At 43.0% G+C, this 26,852-nt stretch overlaps 1 protein-coding gene across 6 annotated transcripts in view; it reads left to right on the top strand.

Annotated features, from left to right (window-relative positions):
* The first annotated feature begins 1,116 nt into the window (after positions 1–1,116).
* Positions 1,117–26,852, top strand: part of LOC144492922 (uncharacterized) — a 44,728-nt gene continuing 18,992 nt past the window's right edge. Inside the window, exons 1-4 of one of the 6 annotated variants that reach the window (XM_078211552.1) lie at positions 1,117–1,575; positions 1,897–2,114; positions 15,755–15,929; positions 22,662–22,805. In XM_078211552.1, coding sequence (XP_078067678.1) covers positions 1,984–2,114; positions 15,755–15,929; positions 22,662–22,805 — 450 coding nt within the window. In that variant the 5' untranslated portion in view covers positions 1,117–1,575; positions 1,897–1,983. Of the gene's footprint in view, positions 1,576–1,606; positions 1,688–1,877; positions 2,115–15,754; positions 15,930–22,661; positions 22,806–26,852 lie in introns of those variants that run through there. The other 5 variants (XM_078211550.1, XM_078211548.1, XM_078211553.1 and 2 more) reach the window with 5 other exon arrangements.

The following is a 26,852-nucleotide window of genomic DNA, read 5'->3' as shown; positions in this document are numbered from 1 at the left end:
TCTCTCAGTGTCTACCCTGTCAAACACCTTCTGAATTTTGTAAGTTTCACTGAGACCCACGCTTCTCATTCTACTAAACTACCACTGACTCACCTGATGAAGGAGCTGCGCTCCGAAAGCTCATGATTCCAAATAAACCTGTTGGACTTTAGCCTGGTGTTGTGAGACTTCTTATTGTACTAAACTCCAGACAATAGAAGCCCAATTTACTCAGTCTCTCATATAGAACAAGCCCCTTATCCCAGGTACCAGTTTAATGAACCTTCACGGTACCACCTCAAATGCAAGCATATTTTTTCTTATATGTGGCTGCAGATAGTATTCCAGATGTGGTCTCACCAAAACCCTGTACAACTCTAGCAAAACTTCTTTGCAAGCATTTGTACAAGCAAGTTTCCTTTAACATCAATATTTACAAGTAACACACCTCTAAAAACATCTGATTCTAAGAGTAGAAAAGCAAAGTGAATAACTTCACCAGTTAGGCATGAACTGATAAGGTCTTTCAAATTCTGACATTGAGATGGTAGATGCAGAGATGTTTTCGCTTTTAAGCAAGTCCAAAACTAGTCACTAATAAATCCAACAGGAAATCCAGGATAAAGTTTTTTTTATTCCGAGTGGTCAGAATGTGGAATCATAAAATCATAGAATCCCTGCAGTACAGAAGGAGGCCATTCGGCCCATTGAATCTGTACCAACCACATCCTAGCCAGGCCCTATTCCCGTAACCTCATACATTTACCCTGCTAATTCCCCTGACACTAATTTAGCATGGCCAATCAACCTGACCCGCACATCTTTGGAGTGTGGGAGGAAACCAGAGTACCCTGAGGAAACCCATGCAGACATGGGGAGAATGTGCAAACTCCACACAGTCAGTTACCCGAGGCTGGCATTGAATCCAGGTCACTGGCGCTGTGATAATATATTAACCACATTAAGGTAAACAGCATTGGTGCACTTAAAGAGAAGCTCAATCTGTACACGAGGGGGAAAGGAATATAAAGCTGTATGGGAGGAGATTCCTGTAGCACATTAAAGGCAGTATGTGGTTGTTGGACCCAGTGATTTGTCTGTGCTATAGACTCAATGCGACAGTACACATTTGACAGCACTAGGGTAAATTCACTCCATCATATCGAACCTGACTCACAGTTGCTGACACCGCTTCAGTAGATCGGCTTTTTAAAGTGGAAAGTACATCTCTGAAATAATAGTCACATGCCTCGGAAAGTACACTATTTTTTCCGGGGGGTGGAGGGGACGCAGCAAGTCATCCTTACACAATAAACCGACCAGAACGACAAGGTCGGCGGCGTGGGCTGTTAGCCGAGAACACTGTACGTAGTCACAATTGCTACATGAGCTGGGAGCGCAGTGTCCGGGGGACTGGACCCGGAACCCGCAGCAACACTGGACAGTCCATGAATCAAACCCCAGGATCAGCTCAGCCTGCAGCTCTGCCGCAGATTGGACAATCTCTTCCGCTTTCCTTCGTCTTTGGAAAGTCCCGGGGCATTTTTCAGAAACCACAGAGATCACATCCGCCCAATCTTTGGAGTCTGTATATATGTGTGTTCACGTGATGAAAAAGTTTTCTTTTAATCACATGTGTCCGAATGATAAGACAGGAGTGTTTTGGAGATGAGTGTGTGTTGAAAGGGATTGAACTGAACAACTTGGTGTAAGGTTTACTTCCAATTCACGGCGAATAGATGAATGCGATCGGGTTCTTGGTTATTTTGAAATGCTCGGGTTTCTCCTGTTTGAATGTAACATTTGGAAAGTTGTAAGACCAGGGTTATCAGCTGGTCTCCACAACATTGCACCTGATGCTGAGCACATTTCCTCATGAAACTGTATCAAAACCACTTCCTTTTTTTTAACAATTAGGTTGAAAGCTCGGGGACTGGGACTTTTTGTAACTAACTGGAGGGTCAAAGGAAACTGAAGACTGCGGCTACACTCTGTAATTGAAGGATGGAAACCCAGGCTGTCCTGCTGCCCCACTCCACTCACAGCCTTGAGCTGCAGCAAGCACTCGACAAAGCTTCCAAGATTCACCAGGGGGACGAAAGGAAAGGCATCACAACATCTGAAGTTACTTTTGGGTAAGTTCACTTGAATTACAGACCTTATAGGATCTGGGTATGATGTGTTGATTTCAAGAAGAAATTAGATCTAGCTCTTTGGGGCTAAAGAGATCAAGGGATATGAGGGCAAGAGCGGAGGTGGGGATCAGGATATTGAATTTGATGATCAACCATGATCATAATGAATGGTGGAGCAGGCTCGAAGGGCCGAATGGCCTACTCCTGTTTCTAGTTTCTGTGATTCTTGGCTAAGCACAGTAAGAAGTTTAACAACACCAGGTTAAAGTCCGACAGGTTTATTTGGTAGCAAAAGCCACACTTTTGCTACCAAATAAACCTGTTGGACTTTAACCTGGTGTTGTTAAACTTCTTACTGTGTTTACCCCAGTCCAACGCCGGCATCTCCACATCATTCTTGGCTAAGCACAGGGTCAAGTTTGGCACTGAGGCCTCCTATAGTCAAATAGTTGGTTTTAAAGGTTCGTGTCACCTGAGTCCAATGAGGGGTCAGGACCTATAGGAGAAGAAAAATTCAGCAAACAAAAAATTGGCAAGAGTAAAATATTTTCTAAACTTAAACACTATGCATAATAGCATTGAGTGTTTTAATAGCTTGATAGTTTAACTATGATTAAGTCTCCTCATTCAACAATATTATTGTAACTTTCAGAATCCCATCTTAGAGTGTCATTACCAAACCATGGTAGAAATGCTGCACATTAAGATCAGTTCTGCTGTGTGCTTTTATTAAAACACATTTAGGTTGGGCATTTTACTTTATCTGCATAATATTTCAGTCATGGAGAAAGCTGAAGATTTTGTGTGTCTTTTTTTTGCCATTTTGTTCATTTCTTTTTGTAGAGTGATAGCATGATATACATCGAATCCCTTCAATTTCACAACACTTCAGATTTCTACAGACACAAGTGCATTTCTCTGAATCAAACAAGAGGGTCAGTAAAATTACAGGATAGCCCTGCAAATTAGGACATCTATGAAAAACATTGGTGAAAAGACCGCCTGCCATTTCACAATGTTTGTGAAGATGCCAAACCTGTATTTCAGGCATTTCTGAATTCATACACCAATAACAATGTTAGTTTCCAATAATATATAATGTATTCCTCTGTCAATTTATTTACAAAACTGTTGACATGTAACCAGTTACCTTCATGATTGTCTGTTCTAATTTTAATTTTACTTGTTTCCTACACGTTGTCAATTTTCAAATTTCTTTCTCATTTGATAATTAACCATAAAGTATTTTCCAAATCTTCTTTCACCTTTATCAGCTTTTTTGGTCCATTTATGGAGGTAAGACCATAAGACATAGGAGCGAAATTAGTCCATTTGGCCCATCAAGTTGCTCCACCATTCAAACATGGCTGATATTTTTCTCATCTCCATTCTCCTGCCTTTTCCCCATAATCCCTGATCCCCATATTAATCAAGAATGTATCTATCTCTGTCTTAAAGACACTCAATGACCTGGCCTCCACAGCCTTCTGCAGCAAAGAGTTCCACAGATTCACCACTCTCTGGCTGAAGAAATTCCTCCTCATCTCTGTTTTAAAGGATCGTCCCTTTAGCCTGAGGTTATGCCAACTGATTCTAGTTTTTCCTACTCATGGAAACATCCTCCACATCCACTCTATCCCGGCCTCGCAGTGTCCTGTAAGTTTCAATAACATTCCCCCTCATCCTTCTAAACTCCAATGAGTACATTCGATGAGTACAGACCCAGAGTCCTCAACCGTTCCTCGTACAACAAGCTCTTCATTCCAGGGATCATTCTTGTGAACCTCCTCTGGACCCCTTCCAAGGCCAGTATATCCTTCCTTACATATGGGGCCCAAAACTGCTCACAATGCTCCAAATGGGGTCTGACCAGAGCCTTGTACATCCCTGCTCTTGTATTCTAGCCCTCTCGACATGAATGCTAACATTGCATTTGCATTAAACAACATTTTCGTAGGTAGGGAACTAATATTAAAGGCCCTTTGTTTTTAACTAATTGAATACTGAGATATTCATGACTGATGTAGTTGGATCATGGATTTATTTTTTGTGTGGCGAATGTGTGCTATTTGAAAGCATTAATCTTTGTTTCTCTAATAATTGAAATAATAGTTAGGTGTCAGGTAACTACAGCAACTCTGGTCCTTAAGGAATATCAAAACCTCACATTGTAACACATAATAAAAACAAGGATAAACTAATAACTGTTGGTGAGGAAACTGTTCAATATCCATTCTGGAGTTTATTCAACTGAAAGTTCAATTTTGGTTGATATGAAAGGAAAGTAACATGTATTTTGTTACTATTTATATCTTATTGAATTCTGGCGGTCAGTTCAAATGTAAGGATTGAAACTCTAGCCAATGTTTTGAAGTCAATGCATTGAAATTGCACTGTGTGAATTAAATAACACATTTTTATCTATTCGCATGATATTCATGTCTGCTGTTATAACAGGAAGGAACCCATTGAAAATAAAAGGGTTCACGTCCTTATTATAATATTGCATGGAGCTCTCAGCTTCAGTGATGACACAGAATTGGACACCAATTGTGAAGCCAATGGGAATTAAAATTCGGAATTAAGTTGCCATTTGTGGAAGAGAGTTCTGAACTTCTGTCACCTTTTGCACGTAGAAGTGGTTCCTCACATTACTTCTTAAAGCCCTGGCTCCCATCTTTAGGTCACATAACTTAGCCCTGGACTCCCCAACCAGAGAGAACAATTTCTCACTGCCTACAACATTAGTTTCTGTCCAGTGAAGGGTTCACAGCTCTGGCCACTAGCCGTCTAGTGGAAGGCTCACAGCTCTGGCCACTAGCCGTCTAGTGGAAGGCTCACAGCTCTGGCCATTAGCCGTCTAGTGGAAGGCTCACAGCTCTGGCCACTAGCCGTCTAGTGAAGGCTCACAGCTCTGGCCATTAGCTGTCCAGTGGAGGGGTTGGCCCTTCACTGTGGCATTTTTACATTAATTTTCTTTGCCTGTTCTCCAGAAAGAGCATTGGCAGCTCCCACATTGGGCAGTGAGGTTGATGATGTGTCATCATAGCAGTGTCTCCTAAAGTAAAAGTTTATTTATTAGTCACAAGTAGGCTTACATTAATGAAGTTACTGTGAAATTCCCCTAATCACCACACTCCGGCACCTGTTCGGATACACTGAGGGAGAAATTAGCATGACCAATGAACCTAACCAGCACACCTTTCAGAATGTGGGAGGAAACTGGAGCACCTGGAGAAAACCCACACAGACACGGGGAGAACGTGCAAATCCTCACAGACAATGATCCAAGCTGGGAATTGAACCCGGGTCCCTGGCGCTGTGAAGCAGCAGTGCTAATGACTGTGCTACCGTGCCGCCCCGATTGACACTCCAGCTTTGAAAGCCCACCGACAGTGTTTAATTGGACAGTGTGAGCACCCTCTGACCACAAATTGGCCAATCTAACCAAAATCAGTGTTAGGTTACTGCACCTAATACATTTGACCATGATGTCAGGGCCCCAAAAAATGCTGTTCCAGGCATCATACTAGTAAATCTATGTTGCACTCCCTCCAAGGCCAGAATAGGCTTCCTAAGTAATTGTGGGCAAAATTGAATACAGCCCTCCAGGGGCTTGACAGGGTAGTTGCTGAAGGGTTGCTTCTCCTTGCGGGAGAGTCTGAGACTAAACGGCATAATCGCAGAGTGAGGGTTCGCCCACCTTAAAATAGGGATGAGGAATTTCTTGAGTGAATCTGTGGAATTCTTTACTGTAGAGGGCTGCGGAAGTTGGATCTTTAGTATGTTCAAAGCTAAGATTGACATTTTTAATCAGTAAGGGAATCGAGGATTATGGGGATAAGGCGGGAAAGTGGAATTGAGATTACTGTATCAGATCAGTCATCATGATCTCATTAAATGGCAGAGCAGACTCGATGTGCCGAATGGCCTAATTCTGCTTCTACAACTTATGACCTATCGAGGGTTTTGTACAGCTAGAGCATAACTTCTATCCCTAAGCAGCTGAAAGTACAGCTGGCAATTGTGGAGTGATGGAAATCAGGGATGCACAAGAAGCAATCAATGTCAGAGTGTACAGATCCTGGAAGTTGGGGCAGGTTTCAGAGAAAGGGCAGGGCAAAACCAATGATTTCTCATGTTCAACCTGTTTCTCTCCTCCCCTCCCCAACCCACCCCTGCAGTGTATTCCAGTGCTACTTAGGGTCAGACAATAGCTAGAAAAAGAATAACCATCGCTGTGAGAGAATTGAACCTTAACATAGCAGACAAATAATCCACATCATTACGGAAAATCTTGCCGACAACTTTCTTCCCCCATTATCATGAACCCTGGCTATGCTTTTCTCTTAATATTCATCATTGTAAATTACTGTGTCAACATTTCTTTTTACTGTCAAATGGCACAATATAGTAGCTGACTCTAACCAATGGATGATTTGGTGGGACTGAGTAGAGGCAGCACGATGGCACAGTGGTTAGCACTGCTGCCTCACAGCGCCAGGGACCTGGGTTCGATTCACGGCTTGGGTCTGCACTTGCTCTCCATATCTGTGTGGGTTTCCTCCCACAGTCCAAAAGATGTGCTGGTTAATTGCACTGGCCATGCTCAATTCTTCCTCGGTGTACCCGAACAGGTGCCAGAGGTTGGCGACTAGGGGATTTTCATAGGAATTTCATGACAGTGTTAATGTAAGCCTACATGTCACACTAATAAATAAACTTAACTTTAAAAAACTTAAGTGTCATTGAGGCTGTTTAGAAAAAAAAAGCTCTTGCATTCAACTAAATCTGGGCAATTTCACGAATAATTTACTAATATTGCTATTATAAGCATTACATCCACAACCTGCATCAAGAGGACTTGCTCTGGTCACTTTGGGCCTGATTTTACCATTTTCATTCTAAGTGCTGAATCTGGGCGTAATTCAGATCCGACTTGGAAACCTGCTTTCAGACGCCCCCATACGCACATCGCCTGAAAAAAAATCGCGGGTTTGAATTGCGCAGTGGGCGGGGCTTAGCATGTCTGAAACGATCGGAGCTCTGAGCTGCGCATGTGCAGTTAGAAAAAACAATTGAAAAAGCATGCCCGTGTCAGATCGCTCCCGGGCCACAGAAAGCAGAGAAAGTGGCCCGGGTGCAAACAGCGGGAGAGATGGCCCCCACAGACATTACTGTCCCCCTTATCCACCCCCCAACTACCCAGACCGATCACGACCCCCTGCCCCCTTCCCCTCCACCGATCGCCCACAGAGTGGCAGTGGACCCCCCTGCCCCCCCACCAGAGATCCATCTGCCCCCCCCCCCCCCCCAGTGAATGATCGGGCCTCCCCCCGCCCACATCAGAGATGCATCTTACCCGCCTCCCTCCCCCCCCCCCCCCCCCTGCCCCCCAGAGAACGATCTGGCCTCATTCCCCCCCCCCCCCCCCCCCGCCATCCAGAGAATGATCTGGCCTCACTCCTTCCCCCAGAGAATGATGGAAATCATAGAAATCATAGAAACCCTACAGTGCAGAAAGACGCCATTCGGCCCATCGAGTCTGCACCGACCACAATCCCACCCAGGCCCTACCCCCACATATTTACCTGCTAATCCCTCTAACCTACGCATCTCAGGACTCTAAGGGGCAATTTTTAACCTGGCCAATCAACCTAACCCGCACATCTTTGGACTGTGGGAGGAAACCGGAGCACCCGGAGGAAACCCACGCAGACACGAGGAGAATGTGCAAACTCCACACAGACAGTGACCCGAGCCGGGAATCGAACCCGGGACCCTGGAGCTGTGAAGCAGCAGTGCTAACCACTGTGCTACCGTGCCGCCCTGGCCTCACTGATCTGGCCTCACTCCCCTCCGCCCCCCCCAGAGAATGATCTAGTCTTACATCTCCCCCCACCACCTCCCTCCTCCACCCCCCCCCCCCCCCCCCCCCCCCACAGAATGATCTGGCCTCACTCCCACACGCCCCACCCCCGCCCCCAGAGAATGATCTGGCCTCACTCCCCCCCTCCTTCCCAGAGAATAATCTGGCCTCACTCCCCCCCCACCCCCACCCCCCCGCCCCCAGAGAATGATCTGGCCTCACTCCCCTCCCCCCCCCCACCCACCCCCTCTAAGAGAATGATCTGGCCTCACTCTCCCCGCCCCCCCCCCAACCCCCCCACCCCCAAGAGAATGATCTGGCTTCATTACCACCCCCCCCCCCCTTTCCCCCCCAGAGGAACATGTGACCCGCCTCCTCTTCCCTCCCCACCTCCTCACCAGAGAATGTCTGGCCTGCCACCTTCGGCCCCCCTCCCCAACCAGGCAATGATCGGCCCTCCCGATCCCCCCCACCAGACAACGATCGGCCTTCCCCCCCCCCACCCCCCCCACCACCAGACAACGATCGACCCTCTCCCCCCTCACCAGAGAATGATCTGATCTGCCTCCCTCCCTCCTCCACCACCACCGATCTGAGTCAGAGAGCCGTTGGAAGCTCTGAACTCACCTCTTCAGCAGCTGGAGCACCCGAATCAGACTTTTATTCAACATGTTCATTTCCACGCGATTCCGGATTGGCGAACGCGGTGGTAAAAGGGGAAATGCTGATAAAGGTGGGCGGGCAGTTCATTAATTCAATTTAAATGCACGCAAATGCATTTAACTCGCCGTTGCACCCATTTTGGGTGCGAATCGGATCGCGGCCGTTCCCGGGTCTCGGCCATCTGCGCGGACACGGGCGCGGATTGCGTTAATGGCCTCACACCCGACTTTACCACGTTTACCTGCCCGAAAACGGGCGCGACGCAATGGTAAAATAGGGCCCTTTGTGTAGCTTTTTAGATACATTTCTGATTTTGCTTCAAACCTTGACAAAAATAAGTCTTCATGAGTTATTTAAGATATTGCTCTACCTCGAAACCATAAAAATCTCTCCTAATAGTATAACAGAGCTCCAGTTATGCTGCTTATAGAAGGGAGCCACTTACACTTGCTAATACTTGTAATGTTTTAAACTATATTTGAAATGCAATTCGGATCTTGTTTAAAGGTCAAGTGACAGTCCATCACTCAAACTAGCTTCCCACTCATTGACACATTCTATACTTCCCGCTGCCTCGGAAAAGCATAATTAAGGACCCCATGCAACGTGGACATACTATCTTTCTTCACCTTCCTCCATCGGAAAAAAGGTACAAAAGTCTGAGGATACGTACCAACCGACTCAAGAACAGCTTCTTCCCTGCCGCTGTCAGACTTTTGAATGGACCTACGCGCATTAAGTTGATCTTTCTCTACACCCTAGCTATGACTGTAACACTACATCCTGCACTCTCTCCTTTCCTTCTCTATGTACAGTATGCTTTGTCTATATAGCGCACAAAAAACAATACTTTTCACTTTATATTGATACATGTGACAATAATAAATCAAATCCAATCAAAAAAATGGCCCAACTGCGATCTGACTAATGCAATCACTCAGCAATGTGTTGCTAAGATTCTTCATAGCCAGAGAAGCATAGCATTGCACCATTAACAAAATGATTTCCTTCAAAAGGAAGGCATTTGTTGTCTGCTTCAGACAGCACTTAAATTACAATTGTTGGCTGATTTGCTACTTAATCTCTTAAAAATTGGGAAAGATATTTTGAGAATGGATTTCGAGGGGGGAAAAAATACAAAATAAGGATTTTTTTTAAGGAGGAGGCTATCTGTTTAAAAAACTTCCTCATGCATTGCATCACCAAGATTAAATAGTTTGACATAGTTATTTTCATGTTCCGATCCAAAGATATTTACTTGCTTTGTGCAAATGAACATTTAAGTAGTTTTACTAGAATTTGATGTGCATTGCACTGAGTCTCTGTCTCTAATCTAGAAATGCCAGTCTGTGGTGGAAAGGTGACTGGATGTTTGCTGTTCATTTCGCATGGGTGACTTACTAATTGACAGTGAGGTATTACTGACAATATAGCTAATACAAAAAGCTAATACAAAACATTGATATCCTGCAAAAGATTGTACTGGGGGATAAGTTGGAGCATGCAATCAGCTGGTCGCTGATGTAATTGCACAAACTTAATGTGTCAACCACTAAAATATTTCTGTTTTATTGAACATTAAAGGAGCATAACCGTGCAAAAACCACAACAAAGTACTTTGTGCTGCAACTGTTGTAGTATGGGATGTGACACATGTTGTGGCAGATAACATGATGGCACTTTAGTTTTGTAAAGGAGTGGTTTCATGTACTGGCAGTGCATAAAATAGCCTTCAGTTTAAAGATGTCCTTTTGACCGACTTTTGCATGAACCATATATAGGTGAGACTTACATAGAATCATAGAATCCCTACAGTGCAGAAGGAGGCCATTTGGCCCATCAAACTTGCACCAACAACAATCCCACCCAGGCACTATCCCTGTATCTCTATGTATTTACCCTGATAATCCCCCTAAGGGGCAATTTAGCACAGCCAATCCACCTAATCCACACATCTTTGGAGTCTGGGAGGAAACTGGAGCACCCAAAGAAAACCCACGCCGACACAGGGAGAACATGCAAATTCTACACAGACATCCAAGGCTGGAATTGAATCTGGGTCCCTGACGCTGTGAGGCAGCAGTGCTAACCACTGTGCTTTAAATGTTTGTTTTCACAATTTATGTCCTGACTTGCACAGGAGCAGCAAATACCACAAGCAGCAGAGGACAATGAGAAAATAATAAAAGCAAGTGAATATTTTCTGGAATTGTTACCAGTGAAGTAAGCCTCGTTGCGATGAAATAAACATCACTCATGGTCATTAGGGTTAAGAAACACACGAGAGATTTATAGAATACTTTAATTAGTAATGCCTCCTTTCCCTCAGTGTAAATGTGAGTCGGTGTTGAACAATACTAGAGTCTGGTATGAATAAGTTCAGGTGATTGCTTACAGTTGTTTTATGTCTCGCTTTGCTTCATAACTTGGGAGTGCTACCATTAATAAATCAAGAATAGTGTATCTAGAAAGATACATTGCCATGCCAGAAAGCACAAAGCTCACAGCAAATGCCTCTTTTTATAGAATCACCGAACACTGGCTTTCCATGCTTCATATTATTTATCTTAATTCATTACATAATATACCTCAGATAACTGCAGAATGCTGCGGATGCTGGAATCTGAAACAAAAGCAGAAAAATGCTGGAAAATCTCAGCGGGTCTGACAGCATCAGTGGAGAGAGAATAGAGCCAATGTTTCGAGTGTAGATGACCTTTCGTTGAAGGTGACCTCAGCTGACGTCAGTGGAACATAATGTACCTCATTACAAAGATTGTGTTATTAAAAAACACAAGACTGTAACATCCCTCTGTCTCTTTCTCTCTCTCACTCACACGCACACACGGGTGTAAAGTACTTCTCTCTCTCCCTTTCTCTCTCTCCCTTTCTCTCTCTGGCTGAGAAACAAAAGAATGTGCCAAGTAATACCAGTGTGTTCATTATCTATTCTTTCCCCATTTCCAACTCCCCCCCCACCCCCTCCCCAATCTTTTGTTTCTCTACTTTGTGCTACACTTAACCCTTTGAGGCCCGTTACAAATCAGTCCAGCCTGGGTAGATCATTGTTTCAGAAAAGGAAAGCTTGATTCTTTCATTTCGGATTCATGGATTATTGGTGAGGAAAAATAAATCATTCTGAATTTAAAAAAAAATTAAAAGCAACTTTAGTAAATTTAACTTAGAATTAAAAACAAACAACAAATCTTAGGGCAAGTGTAACTTTTGAAAGCACTTGTCTAGCACTGGGGTGCTATATTGCTTAACTCTGATCTATAATTTGCATACAGCAAGATCCCACATGTAGTGACCAGATTACCTGTTTTGTGATGTTGATTGAACAGTGAATATTGGCCAGGGCACCAAGGCTAATCCCCTGCTCTTTTTTAAAATACAAGCATGGGATATTTTATGTCCAACAGACAAGGCAGATGGGGCCTCACTTTAACATCCCATCAGTGCAGTATCCCCCCAGTACCTCACACCGCTCACTCATCATCACAGATTTATGAATCTTGGAGTGGGACTTGAACCTGGAACCTTCTGACTCAGAGGCAAGAGTGCTACCAACTGTGCCACAGCATTGAATGAAGAATATTGTAACATTAAATCATGGGCCATTAACACAGATGTATGTTCTACAAGCACAATTCCCTTAATGACAGTATGATAAAAGCAAAATACTGCAGATGCTGGAAATCTGAAATAAAAAGAGAAAAAGCTGGAAAACCTCAGCAGGTCTGGCAGATGGGGAGAGAAATCAAGCTAATTTTTCTGTCTGTACGACTCCTCCCGAACAACAGTGTTAGATTGCAGAATCTCCCTGACGTCTTGTACTGTACCAAATCTGGGGAAAAGCGTTTTATTGTCAACAAGGCCATTCCTTATCTTTATGTGTAGAAAAGGCATTTGAAAAGCTTTTAGAAGGTTGGTTATGAAATTAATAAGAACACAGCAGAAGTGTGTTGGAGGGTGGGGGGGGGGTTATTTTCACTTCTGCTGCTTGGACACTGATCTGGTAAAGGGGATTACAAAAGCATGACAATCAGTAGACTCTACAAGGGTAGGTAACTTATTGCACCTGATTAATGCCCAGTCCCTGAAACCAAAAATGAACCTCAGAGAATTCAAGTAGAAATAGCATTTCAGAAAACACACCCGTCTTGTAGCTTTATACATAATTGCTTTTAGGAGGAATAACCTGTAAGAAAAATCACCTTCTGTCTGAAACGTTAGCACAGACTGATTGTCGAGTGTATCAGCCTCAAAGGACCTCATCTTGCTGTGCTTGTGCTGTCGTTGCACAATGTAGCCTGTTTTTACATGTAACCGTGTTGGCATTGACACCACATTCTGCATTCCCCGTGCTGCAATAAAGTCACTATTTGCATCACAATGCTGCAGGACATAGATCAATCGTAATCTCAGTCTAAAAGTGGAACTATTAACTCCTGGTTCACTGGCTTCATCAGACATTGAGTGGTAATGACATTTGGCTTCTGTTATCTATATACTCTGTGTGCAATGATAGAGTTTCTGAAATGTTATTAATTTTAAAGACATACATTATTAAACAAGAACTATATTAAACAAAAACTATTCTTCTCACTAAGTTAACCTGATAATGATAGCAATCTAACTATGAGTGAACAGATGTGCCTCCTGTTCCCATATCAAACAAGTTAATCTCTTTTATTGAGGAAAGTCTTGCTTGAATGATTTGATGGCTCAGTCTGGACAGGGCTGAGAGTGTTATTCACATCCCACACACATTACGCTTCAAAACTGTGAAAGAATCTGTGAGGAAATGCTGTTCTGAAATAATATGACAATTGGAAGTAGTATGATTGGATGAAATGCAATTTGAAATGAAAACGCCTCAGTTGGGGATTCTGAAATAATATTGAATAATTAAGAACGTCATCATTCACAGTTTCTTTGTGTCCCACCCAAACTGCCTCCAAAATGGAATCCACATTCTTCTGGAGCTAATCATGACAGACAACCTTTTGGAAAGGGCACCAGCACGTGCACAGGGAGTGGCTGCTGAAAAGATGCAGATTGTCACATCAATCCATGTGTAGTGCTGATGTGATGCCAGCACTGCCACTTTGGAGGTGATCACTCCACTTCACCTCACACAGCCAAACATGCATTCAATAGCAAGGAAGTCCCCCCACCAGCTCAATTTAAAGGGGATTTTCACAGTAACTTCATTGCAGTGTTAATGTAAGCCTACTTGTGACTAATAAATAAATAAACTAAGGGATCATCAGCCATTTTCATGTCAGTTGCTGACTGATTTACTAGCTTCTGCTGTGATTGTAAAAGTGTTTGGTGGTTTCCAAGGTTGGTTAAAGTTGCTGAAGTTTACAAGGAGTGATGTGGCATATGCTGAAGGACTTTCTGTTGATTGCAAAGATTCTGCACAAACCACTCACCTCAGGACATGGGTGCAGATACGTGCATCTCTTGAACTACTGACTGCTGGTACCAACATTACCTTTGATCCCTGCCTGGCTCAGGCTGCCTATACCCAGTACCTGACCACATGCAAGTCCTATATCCTCTGTAAAGTACGTGTCATGTCACTATCTGAGCTGGTGGCCGCTGGTCTGTGAGCAAACAATGGCGTTTCTTTTCACTGTCTTCTACCTATCCCACCAGTGCTGACCAAACACAAGAAAAATACAGTGCCTTTCATGAACGCCAGCTGTCTCAAGTGTTTTACAGCCAGTAAACAACTATTAAAGTGTAGTCACTGTAGTAATACATCAGTCAATTTGTACACACCACACTTCCATAAAGAGCGATGTGGTCATGACCAGAGAAGCTGTTAGTTTTTATGTTGGTTGACCAGGTGGCAGTTCTTTAGTATCTAAAAGGAGAAAGACTCATGAGAAAGGAGAAAGGATTGTGGTGGGAAAGAGAGACCCGTGTGCTTACACCATGTGCAGCTTGTAAATCAGAAGGGATTGTGGGATGAAGGGAAGCTGGGCGTGAGAAGGGGGATCGGGTATGAGGATCTGATCATCGTTGGTTGCTGCACCACTGCTGGCCATGGCCTCAGCCCAGGGGTGCTCCAATGATGATAAACACCATCCCTCTCCTTGGGGTCAGGAATGCAGCCATGCATTGCACGGTAGCAGAGTGGTTAGCACTGCTGCCTCATAGCGCCAGGGACCCGGGTTCGATTCCCGTATTAGGTGACTGTGCGGAATTTGCATGTTCTCCCTGTGTCTGCGTGGGTTTCCTCTGGGTGCTCTGGTTTCCTCCCATAGTCTGAAAGGAGCATTGGCCAAGCTAAATTCTCCCTCAGTGTACCTGAACAGGCGCCTGGGTGTAGCGACTAGGGGATTTTCACAGTAACTTAATTGCAGTGTTAATGTAAGCCTACTTGTGACAATAATAAATAAACTTAAACAGTATGTGAGGCTAGTGCTGCAGATGGTGGGATATGCCATTTGAAGATACCCTCACTAGTCTTCACCACTCCAATTAGATCAGTGAACTTCCAATGCTGGCATCCTTATCTTCACCCTGGAATTGAGGACCATGGCTAGCTGATGCCCATTGTCTTTGAAACACTAGTCTGCAGAACCTCTGGCCCCTGTAGCTAGATGGCAGCTTTTATATTCTCTGCCTCCTCTGTGTAGGTGTTGGCTGCCTTTAAATAAGGAAGACTTGCTTTAACTTGTATCAATTTCATGATTCTACACAGCTTCTACTCAGGCATGCAGCCATTCGATGGCTCAGTGTTGGCTACACGCCACAAATGAACAAGCAGTAGTTTGTGCGCTGCCTGTATCAGAGGCACTGGACGTGGGGTAACCCTGTGTTGCCTGTCTTTGCGTCCTGTCCAATTTAGTGGCTAAGCTGTATTTCTCAATAATAGCAAAGTTCTGCACTTACACTCCACTGCCTGTGCCAACTAATTGACTCATCTTGAACTTAAGATGAATGTTGGCATCTAAACCAGAATGACCTACAAGAAATTCTAAGACTTAGAATCTAAGTGGAACTGATCTGATTTATTGTGTTATACGATTATCTGACTGCAGTGCCCTAGGTTGCTGAGTACTGATATTAAACAACATTTTGTTTTTAGAGACACTATCGCAAGAACATCAAACGAACCATTCCAACTGGCCCAAAATGTGAATGAGTTTGGAGCTGAGGAGAATGTGACTTTTATCACAGAGAGCATGAGTGTAACTACTGCAGATGAGGAGAAACTGCTGCTGCTGAACAGGAACACTGAACTCAGACGTATGAACAAAGAGGTATTTGGTTCTCTTTCACTTCTGTTTTTTTTAAAGCAATTTGAGTGCACCAGTTAATTTACATAAAAGTCTATTAAGCAACACCCTGCTGGAGTTTCCCTTCTGACTCAAGAACAACACCGATAACCATTTATGATTCGCAGTCACCTTCTTTGCAAAGCAAAATCTGTCCAGTATGTCATTGTTGAAATGCCTTGAGAAATTTCTGCTTTGATGTATGCGGTTACACACTTGTCCCTGAGATGTTAGTGGTCTGTCCAGCATCACATCGTGCAGCACACATAATTAAACTGTGAGCCACATTATCACAAATGTCATTGTGGAAGAGATTACGTAAGTTGATCATCAGGACATTTAGACTATGCTGTAGATGTGTTCCATTCCATTCCATAATTAAATAATGTTCTATCTGCTTTGCAGAGTTATTTCTTTAAAAACCTGCCCATTGAATGGGTATAACTCTGAAATGATATTGTAGGCACAGGTGCTCAGTGCAATTGGAAAAACCGAAGTGACTCATGTTCAGTTAGTTAGAAATAAGAAAGAACTTGTTCATGTAGACAATTTGACACAGTGGTTAGCACTGCTGCCTCACAGCGCCAGGGACCCGGGTTCAGTTCCTGGCTTGGGTCACTGTCTGTGTGGAGTTTGCACGTTCTCTCTGTGTCTGCGTGGGTTTCCTCCGGGTGCTCTGGTTTCCTCCCATAGTCCGAAAGGCATGCTGGTTAGGTGCATTGATCATGCTAAATTCTCCCTCGCTGTACCCAAGCAGGTGCCAGAGGGTGGCGACTAGAGGATTTTCACAATAACTTCATTGCGGTGTTAATGTAAGCCTACTTGTGACATTAAAACTACACTTTAAACTTTATATACATGATATAAATGTTATACAATGTATATATTCTTAGAAAGCTTCGAAACCCTACAGCACAGAAAGAGGCCATTCGGCCCATCGAGTCTGCACCGACCACAATCCCATCCAGGCCCTACCCCCATATCCCTACATATTTACCCACTAATCCGTCTAACCTACGCATCCAAGGACACTAAGGGCAATTTTAACATGGCCAATCAACGTAACCCGCACATCTTTGGACTGTGGGAGTAAACCGGAGCACCCGGAGGAAACCCACCCAGACATGAGGAGAATGTGCAAACTCCACACAGACAGTGACCCAAGCCTGGAATCGAACCCAGGTCCCTGGAGCTGTGAAGCAGCAGTGCTAACCACTGTGCTACCGTGCCGCCCATTATATTATATGTATTGTCTTATATTATATGTATTATATTGTATGTATTGCATCGTTCATGACTTTAGCATCTCCAAAAGCTTGTTGCAGGCAATGATGTACTTTTGAACTCCAGTCACTGGTTTAATGTAGAAATGCAGCAGTCAATTTGCACACAGCTAGTCCCACAAACAGCAATGAGATAAATAATCAACTTATCTAATCATTTAAGACAAGAGAAATGGGAAAATCCCTCTGCTCTTCTTTGCATATTTCAAACGTTGCTAAGTTTGAATCATTCAGAATTCTGACCGTTGCACATAAAGAGGGATAATGAAATACTAACGTCATTTTACGGTGAATTTACTTGAGCATTGCTGAAAACGAGTTGGAAAAATGTAGGTTGAATTTAGGATGCTGTTGCTTTGAGCCGAAGTGGTACATTCAAAATTGTGGGAGAGCAACTTTTATTTGGTCATTGGATGTGTTTTGCATGCTTGGGTGTATTTTTTTCAACAAAAGGAAGGGAAAAATGCCAGGATACAAAGCAGTCGTTTTGCAGCATGCAGCAATTCTGAGTTAGATGACACAGCAAAAGGGAACAATATCATGGACTGGGGAAAAGGCCCATGAGTGGCTTGCCAGCGTGTATCTGTATGAATTAGTCAGAAGCACTGCTTAACGCAGATGTCAGTTGTGGTTATGGTTGCTGCACGTGACGCACTCCAAGGGTTTATGATCACATGGTCGAATGCGATGAAAAGCTCCTTTGCAAAGAAATGAGGATCAAACTGGTTCATTCCAGCTTAAAGCTGTTGTGCTTTATTTAACAAATTGTGCAGTAACTGTTCTGTATTAGATTTATTGTAATGTGGTTGTAGGGTGAAATCAGGGGACAGTGATTTTCTGTGTGTGTTATATCCCCGGATGAGGAGCAGTTACTGATGCAAGCAGCAATGACTTAGTAAACGGAAAGCAGCCAAGACAGATGTGTGTTCATTCAAGATGGACATGGGATGTACAACTAGGCAAGGACAGGTTTATTAAGTTGTATTCATTTTCAGAGTAGAAAAGGAGAATAAAACACCAATGATGGGAGGGAAGCTAAACAAAATCTAGGGGGCAAACTTATCAGATCCAGCATAATTAACAAAATGGAGGAAATAATGGTATTTAAAATACATAATTCTCGAGGGCATAATGATTCCCACTCCAGGATGTTAAAGTAATTACAAAAGCAATGTACTATGGATTCTGGAAATCTGAAATAAAAGAAAGTGCTGGAAATATTCAGCAGAATAGGCCGATTGGTGAGACAAGCCGGTAAGATAGGACGAGAGTCAAAAAATCAGGATCAGACGTGGTTTTTCACCTCTCGTGACCTTACTGGCACTGATTTGCTGATATTTATGATATATTATTTGCATGTCATTAGTGAGTTCTGGACACTATAGTCCACATTCCCTTGGACTTACCCCATCGTTGATTGAGGTCCTCACCAGCGAGAATCACGTATGGCCCCCACCAACTGAGACCAGACGTGATGGCCTCGCCAGGGGGATTGGAGGTCATTGAAGCCTCCCAGGTGGTCGGGAGCAGTGCCCCTTTGGCTGTGCCTGCCTACCATCCTCGTGCTCCCAACTTCCACCCTGGCAGCGCCAGAGGCACTGCCAAAGGGATGGGGCCTGAGGGGCTGGTGGCTGAGAAGGGGTGGAGCCATGATGGTGGGAGGAAAGAGGGGAACTCTGCCGGGGTGGGGGGGGGGGGGGGGGGGGGGGATTGATTGGTGGGGATGGTGATTGGAGGGTGGAACTCTGTAGCGGCAGCGATCAGCAGGGGCAGGGACAGCATGAGGGCAATGTCCAGGGGAGTGGGGGGGAATGATGTAAAGGGGGATGAGAGACCGACCCAGGGAGTTATCAGTGGTGAGTTCCGATGTCCATGGATGGGTGGTGTGAGAAGGGGGAGATGGTGGGTGGTGTAGGTGGTGACAGATTTCCCAGTTCACTGGGAGATCGGGGCACCTGTGCAATTGTGCCCCAAGAGCTTAACAGCCAGCTTCCCCAGCGATATTAGGCTCCACCACCCCCCACTGGTGGGAATCACATCCTGGCACTTTGTTTAACTAATTGTGACTGGAAGTTCGCCCAAAAAAATCAGTGCGATTCTCTCCCATTTTCACGCTCGTTCAGCACTTAGAATTATTTCGATAAAATTCTGCCCTAAATGTTTCAGGTCAATGATCTTTTAGAACACAGGTCGTAGGTTATCAACCTGAAACATTAACTCTCTTCTTCACAGAAATTGCCTGACCTGCTGAGCATTTCCAGCATTTTTTGTTTTATTAAAGCAATTAGAGAGTGAATTACATAAGCATTTGGCTTTCTTGGTTTGAGAATTGCGCAAATTGGAAATGATCTAATATTTCATTATTTAAAAATAGTAGGAGTAAGAGACCCGAGACCTTTTGAAGCTACTAAAATTTGACAGTTGTGTTAAACAGTGTTAATGTTGCTTTGCTGAGGGTGAGTACTGTGTGAATAATCTAACTGCCTGAAGATTGAAGGGTGGCAAATGTTGTGTCTTTGTTTAAGAAGGGCTGCAGGAAAAGCCTGGGAACTACAGGCCGGTGAGCCTAACATCTGTAGTGGGTAAATTGTTAGAAGGTAATCTGAGGGACAGGATCTACGGGCATGTAGAGAGGCAAGGACTGATTAGGGACAGTCAACATGTGAGTGGAGAACACAGTAAGGCAGCATGGTGGCACAGTGGTTAGCACTGCTGCCTCACAGCGCCTAGCACTTCTGCCTCACAGCGCCAGAGACCCGGGTTCAATTCCAGCCTTGGATGACTGTGCAAACTCCACACAGACATTCTCCCCGTGTCTGCATGGGTTTCCTCCAAGTGCTCCAGTTTCCTCCCACAGTCCAAGCATGTGCAAGTTAGGTGGATTCTCCATGATAAATTGCCTTTTAGTGTCAGGGGGATGCACAGGGTAAATGGGTGAGGCTAAGGGGATAGCGCCTGGGTGGGATTGTTGTCAGTGCAGGCTCGATGGGCTGAATAGCCGCCTCCTGCACTGTAGGATTCTATGGATTCTATGAAAATCATGTCTCACAAATTTGATTGAGTTTTTTGAAGGGATAACCAATAAGGTAGATGAGGGCAGTGCAGTTGATGTTGTCTACATGGACTTCAGCAAGACCTTTGACAAGGCACCACATGGTAGGTTGGATAGGTTGTTGCATAAGATTAAATCTCATGGGATCCAGGGTGAGGTAGCCAAATGGATACAAAATTGGCTTGATGACAGAAGACAGAGGGTAGTTGTACAGGATTGTTTTTCAAACTGCAGGTCTGTGACCAGTGGTGTGCCTCAGGGATCGGTGCTGGGTCCACTGTTATTTGTCATTTATATTAATGATTTAGATAAGAATTTAGGAGGCATGGTTAGTATGTTTGCAGATGACACCAAGGTTGGTGGCATAATGGACAGTGAAGAAGGTTATCTTGGATTGAAATGGGATCTTGATCAATTGAGTCAATGGGCTGATGAACCACAGATGAAGTTTAAATTAGTTAAATATGAGGTGATGCATTTTGGTAGATCAAACCAGGGCAGGACTTATTCAGTTAATGGTAGGGCATTGGGGAGAGTTACAGAATAAAAAGATCTCGGGGTAGAGGTTCATAGCTCCTTGAAAGTGGAGTCACAGGTGGATAGAGTGGTGAAGAAGGCATTCGGCATGCTTGGTTTCACTGGTCAGAACATTGAGTACAGGAGTTGGGACGTGTTGTTGAAGTTGTAGAAGACATTGGTAAGGCCACACTTGGAATATTGTGTATAGTTCTGGTCACCCTATTATAGAAAGGATATTATTAAACTAGAAAGAGTGCAGAAAAGATTTACTAGAATGCTACCGGGACTTGATGCTTTGAGTTTCAGGAGAGGCTGTATAGACTGGGACTTTTTTTCCCTGGAGCGTAGGAGGCTGAGGGGTGATCTTATAGAGGTCTATAAAATAATGAGGGGCATGGATCAGTTAGATAGTCAACATCTTTTCCCAAAGGTAGGGGAGTCTAAAGCTAGAGGGCATAGGTTTAAGGTGAGAAGGAAGAGATACAAAAGGGTCCAGAGGGGCAATTTTTTCACACATAAGGTGGTGTGTCCAGAACAAGCTGCCAGAAATAGTAGTGGAGGTGGTACAATTTTGTCTTTTAAAAAGCATTTAGACGGTTACATGGGTAAGATGGTTATAGAGGGATATGGGCCAAACGTGGGCAATTGGGACTGGCTTAGTGGTTAAAAAAAGGGTGGCATGGACAAGTTGGGCCAAAGGGCCTGTTTCCATGCTGTAAACCTCTATGACTCTAACTGAATTTTTTTGAGGTCCCTGAAGAGTTAGCTTATTGTACATGGATGTAATCAAAATGGACTTCTAGAAAATAATCAAAAAGAGGGCATTTGAAATTGGTGGTGGCCTTTGACTTGTGTCAAAAATTGGTTTGGAGGTGGGGTACAGAGAGTGACAGTGAAAGATAGGTACTCTGGTGGGATGTGACAGATGAAACTTCTAAGGGATATGCTCAGGAACTTCAAATGTTCAGCATATCCATTCGTAACTTGAATGAATTGATAGAGAGTTGTGTATCCAAGCTGACAGATGACACAGAATTAAGTGAGGAGCAGCAAGCTAAAAAGGAACATAGATGAAGTGAATGGACTAAACTCTGGCAAATGAAATTAAGTGTGAACAAGTGAGTTTACCTCTGTTGAACCCAAGAAATATATGAATAAATTGGAGTATTTTCTAAGTGGTGAGAAACTAGGACTCTGGAGGAGCAAAGAGATTTGGGAGTCCAGGTTCACAAGTCATTTCAAAGTTAGTAGATGGCTACAAATGTTAAGCAATAAGGTTATTGAAATATTGTTTTTTTTAATCTCCAAGGGGCTGAAATATAAAGAGAGGAAGTTCAACTTTACTTGTATGAAGCCTTGGCCAGAGATTATCTGAATAAATCTAAATTCAGATTTATCTGAAAGCAGATTATCTGCTTTCAGTTTTGGATCCCATACACAAGGAGAGTTATATATTTCCTGGAAGTAGTGCAGTGTAGATTTACCAGAAAGATACCATTGCTTTGAGTGTTAAGTTAAAGCACACTAACTCGACTTGTACTTCCATAAGTGCAGAATATTAATGGTAATCTAATTGAGATATTTAAGATGTTAAAAGGGTTTGACATGGTAAAGATGGAGAAACTATTTGCTTGACACAATCTATTAATCTGTGTAATCCATGTCCCTAACAAATGATAAAGAGGTATTGTTCTTTAGGTCAATGCTGTTAGCTTCCTAAGACATAATGACTAATTGATCAGGAAGTTCTCTCTAGAAATAGATGTAACCCATTAGAAAGAAAACTGGAGAATGTGGATGACACTGAACACCAGCTAATATGGATTATCTGCTTCCATTCTTATCACATGATCCTTCTTTCAGCTGATGAAACTCAACCAGGACTGGGACCAGGTCTACCGAGCAACCACAACAGGACTTCAGCAGCGAGTGACAGCATTGCAGATGGAGGTTTCAGATACCAATCAGCATGCTAATACACTTTCCAAGAAACTGGATAATGAGCAGGTACAGACAGAACCACCAGCCACAATTCCTAACCAATGACTGTTTTCTAATAAAACCCCTTTTTTCATATATGTCAAACATTAACGCTTTTCTCTGACATTCAGCATTGAGACTATTCAATGTGTGGCACAGATGAGTGTCATTGGATTGCTGTTTATTAATGACAGGAGGAGCATGTATAGTGGAAGAGCCCAGCTAGCAGGTTAAACAGCAATCAGATTGCTATCTGTATACACTACGAGCAGGAACTTTTTCAAAAACTAGAACTCCTTCATAGCTGGCAATCCCAAACGAAAGATCTGTGAGCACATTGACAGGAGGAATGAGACCAAACTGCTCGGTAAACTTTGAGGTAGATTTGAAGCGATGTAAACCAATGGAAAACAGACAGTATTTGAAGAGGACAGAATGCATGACATGAAGGGAAAATGGATGCGGAGGGAAAGGAAAGAATGGATGGCAATGGGAGGGATGTGGATAGCAGTGAAAGATAGGGAGTGGCACTAATATCAGGAAATCAAAGGGAGATGAAAGGAAAAGTTGAAGAGCACCGTAAAGAGGTTGCCGCAGATAGCAAAGAAGGAGGTAAGTGGATATAAATGAAGGAAAACATGAAATGAATGGCAAAGAAGTGGAAAGAGAGCAGTGGTTTTTGCTGGGAGTAAGAAACGAGAACCTAAGGGTTACATTTTGAGCTAGGGTAGAAGGAAAATACCACCAGTTGTTGCAGGGGAGTGTGGAGAGTTTGCCAGCTTAAATAAGCAGGAATGTGGGTTCAAGCCAGTAATGTGGACAGATTAATTAGGTCAGGGGAGATGAAGAATGATGAATCCGTTATAAAAATGAAGAAGGGTAGGGAGAATAGTGCCAGTCTAAGTGAGGAAGGTTAAAGAAGAGAGCATCTCCCTAAAAGGATGGGGAGTTGAATGGGGTTTAGTGTCTCTGTGAATTGAATCTGGAACAGGTTGTGTATTTTTGTGAACTTGGTGGCAGAGGTTGCATGTGAGACAACGACAGCTGGAGGTTGTGTGTGGATTAGTAAAAGCTGACATAACGTTTGGGTAGGAACGCAATGTCGCATTGGTTTTCACTTATTACCTTTAAAAAAAATCTTTTTGTTTTAAAAAAAAGAAGTCTTCAGGGCAGGAAACCTCCACGGTTCCACCTGGTTAGTAATGGAGATCCAGCTGTAGTCATGTTGGCACCTGGTCTATACGAATATCAGTGCAGTATGGCACTTATGGGTGAATCCAGGTATAACTGAGAAACTTTGGCCTGCTTAAGATTAACCATAAATCACAAAAAGCTATTCTTGCGTTGTCAACATCTTGTGAGCTGTCGGTTTTTCTGAAGCTGCCGAGAAGCTTTCGCTGTTTTTCTAGTTTGTTTTGAATGTTTTTTTGCAATGTCACCAAGAGTGTTTGTGTTATAAAGGTGGAAAATATACCTTCTTCTCAATATGTAACATGAGAATTTTCTTGTAAAGGATTAATGGGGGCATAAAATATAATGATACCCGATAGAGAGAAGGAGTGGCAAGAAGGCCGCCAGGTGTACTGTAGAGAAGTGTGTACTCGTACAAGCATATAAATAAATAAACCATGTCATATAAAAGAACCTCACCAAAGTGACTCCACTGTTTTGGATGCCATGAGGAACCTCAAATTATATTCCAGCCTTAGAGTTTTGCCCCAGCTCCTCTCAGAAATACATTTTCTCTTATTTATTGTCGAATATTTTGGAAGTCTGCACAGAAATAATAATGTTGCTTTGCTGATGACCCCATTTCACAAGTCTGAATTGGTAACTAGAATCCAAGTGCAGGGCTATACTATAAAAATAGTTAGTAACATGCAGAATCAGAAGCATAATCTTCAGCAGATCTCTTGGTAGCCTCATAATTAGCCTCAGTCATTTAGAGGGGAATTATTTTTTCCCCTCAGAACGCAGTTATCTTAACCTGACGAGTTATATCTTCTGAAGGAAAGTACATTTTAAAGGCAGCTGTTTGAGTACAATGACTTTTAAAACTGCTAATTGATTAAAGCCACTGATTTATTTTACTTCTTGTCAGATAATAGTAAATTGCTGCATAGAAACTTTTTTGTAACAATTCAGCCACAGTAAATTGGTGATAGAAGGCGTACAGAATCTACAATTTTTAAAGTATCATTTGAATAAATTCAATGGTGGATTCTTTATCTCAATTGCATTGTTCACGAAGGTCACGTTACTAATTCTCTAGAGAATGCCAGCTGTAATTGTAACATTGTGGCCAGTTAGATTCATCTCCGTATTATCTCTTCTGTTGCAACAAGTATTTCAGTGATTAATCTCAATTCCTGATTTAAAGCAGGACACTAATTATTATATAGAACCTTGAAAGAAAAATATAGTTGACCCAACGCACAAGGGGAAAAATTTGATTTAATTTATTATTATGTTCACATGTATTGGGATACAGTGGAAAGTATTATTCTTGCATGCCAAACAGACAAAGCATACTGTTTATATAATACATAGGGAGAAGGAAAGGAGAGGGTGCAAAATGTTGTGTTATAGTTATAGCTAGGGTCAGGAGAAAGATCAACTTAATATATGGTAGGTCCATTCAAAAGTCTGATGGCAGCAGGGAAGAAGCTGTTCTTGAGTTGTTTGGTATGTCATCTCCAACTTTGTATCTTTTTCCCAATGGAAGAAGGTGGAAGAGAGTTTATCCAGGGTGCCTGGGGAGTCCTTGATTATGCTGGCTGCTTTTCTGAGCTAGCAGGAAGTGTAGATCGACTCTTGTCGATTCCCCTGGGACAGGCAGCACCAGGCATCGCTTCTCTTACAATGTTCTTCATTGATAGCATTGAGGGACAGCTTGTCAGCCCGTAACCACGTTACAAGCGGTGTTGTGCATAATTTCTCCCCTACATGTTCCAGTTCTCCCTGAATGGATTGCTTTAGGAATTTGAAGTATTATAATCGTGAGGTCCACACTGTACCTTCTTGGAACTTGGCTTTTAGGCCCCTTATGTCATGCCAAACCTGGGTCAGTCTTGCCTCTGAGTCAGAGACTTGGGAGTTTAAGCAGAATTTCAAAGGATTGGGCATATTATCTTGTTGATCCTTCAGTGCAGTTCTGAGAGGATGCTGCATGGTCAGAGGTGCCATCATTCAGATAAATGGTTAAATTGAGGCCCATCTGAACTCTCCGATGGCTTTAAATGATATGACAAGCCCATTCAATGAAGAACAGGGAAGTACCCCTGGCGTCTAGGCCATCTTGTATCCCTCCACAAAAACCAATAAAATGTGTTTTTTTTCTGGTGAATTACCATATTTCTGCCCATGGGACCTTGCTTTACATATTATGTGTTGTGTGTCCTTCTATTTCAAGAATAACTACACTTTAAAAGTGTTTCATTGACTGTAAATGGTTCAGGATATCTTAATGATAGGAAATGTTCTTATATGCAAGGGTTTTTTTTTGCAAGACATGCTAAACTTTAAAAAAAAATATTTGTGGGATTTGGGCAGCACTGGGTCAGCATTTATTGCCCCTTGAACTGAGTGACCTTCAGAGGGTCAACCACATTGTTGTGGATCTGTAATCACATGTAGGCCAGACCAGGTGACGACAGCAGATTTCCTTCCCTAAAGGACACTAGTGAGCAGACTAGACAGATCAATCTGTCTTAATCAACAATGAACAGTTAGGAATGAATTTAATGAACTATTAAAAGATCTAAGCACAAAGTCAGATGAACAATTATCCAATAAGAATGTGTTGTTTAACTGGAGTTGTGCTTACATTGTGACCAATTAATGCCAGGTACTGAACAATGGTTAATCTAATTGCTCAGCCGCAGTTAGGAATTTACAGAAAATCAAGATTTTAAACGTACTCATTAGTTCAGATTTATTTCTGAAAAATACCACAGGATAGGAACTGCTATCCCTCGACACATTGACACCTGACATGTGTTACTGAAGTTGGGGGTGGAGGGGGGGGAGATTGACAAAGACATTTAGGTATCATTCAGATACAGATAGACAATG

This window comes from Mustelus asterias, chromosome 4 (assembly GCF_964213995.1).
Source record: "Mustelus asterias chromosome 4, sMusAst1.hap1.1, whole genome shotgun sequence".
In the NCBI taxonomy this organism is placed as follows: Eukaryota; Metazoa; Chordata; class Chondrichthyes; order Carcharhiniformes; family Triakidae; genus Mustelus; species Mustelus asterias.
This window is presented reverse-complemented; position numbering and strand designations above follow the sequence as displayed.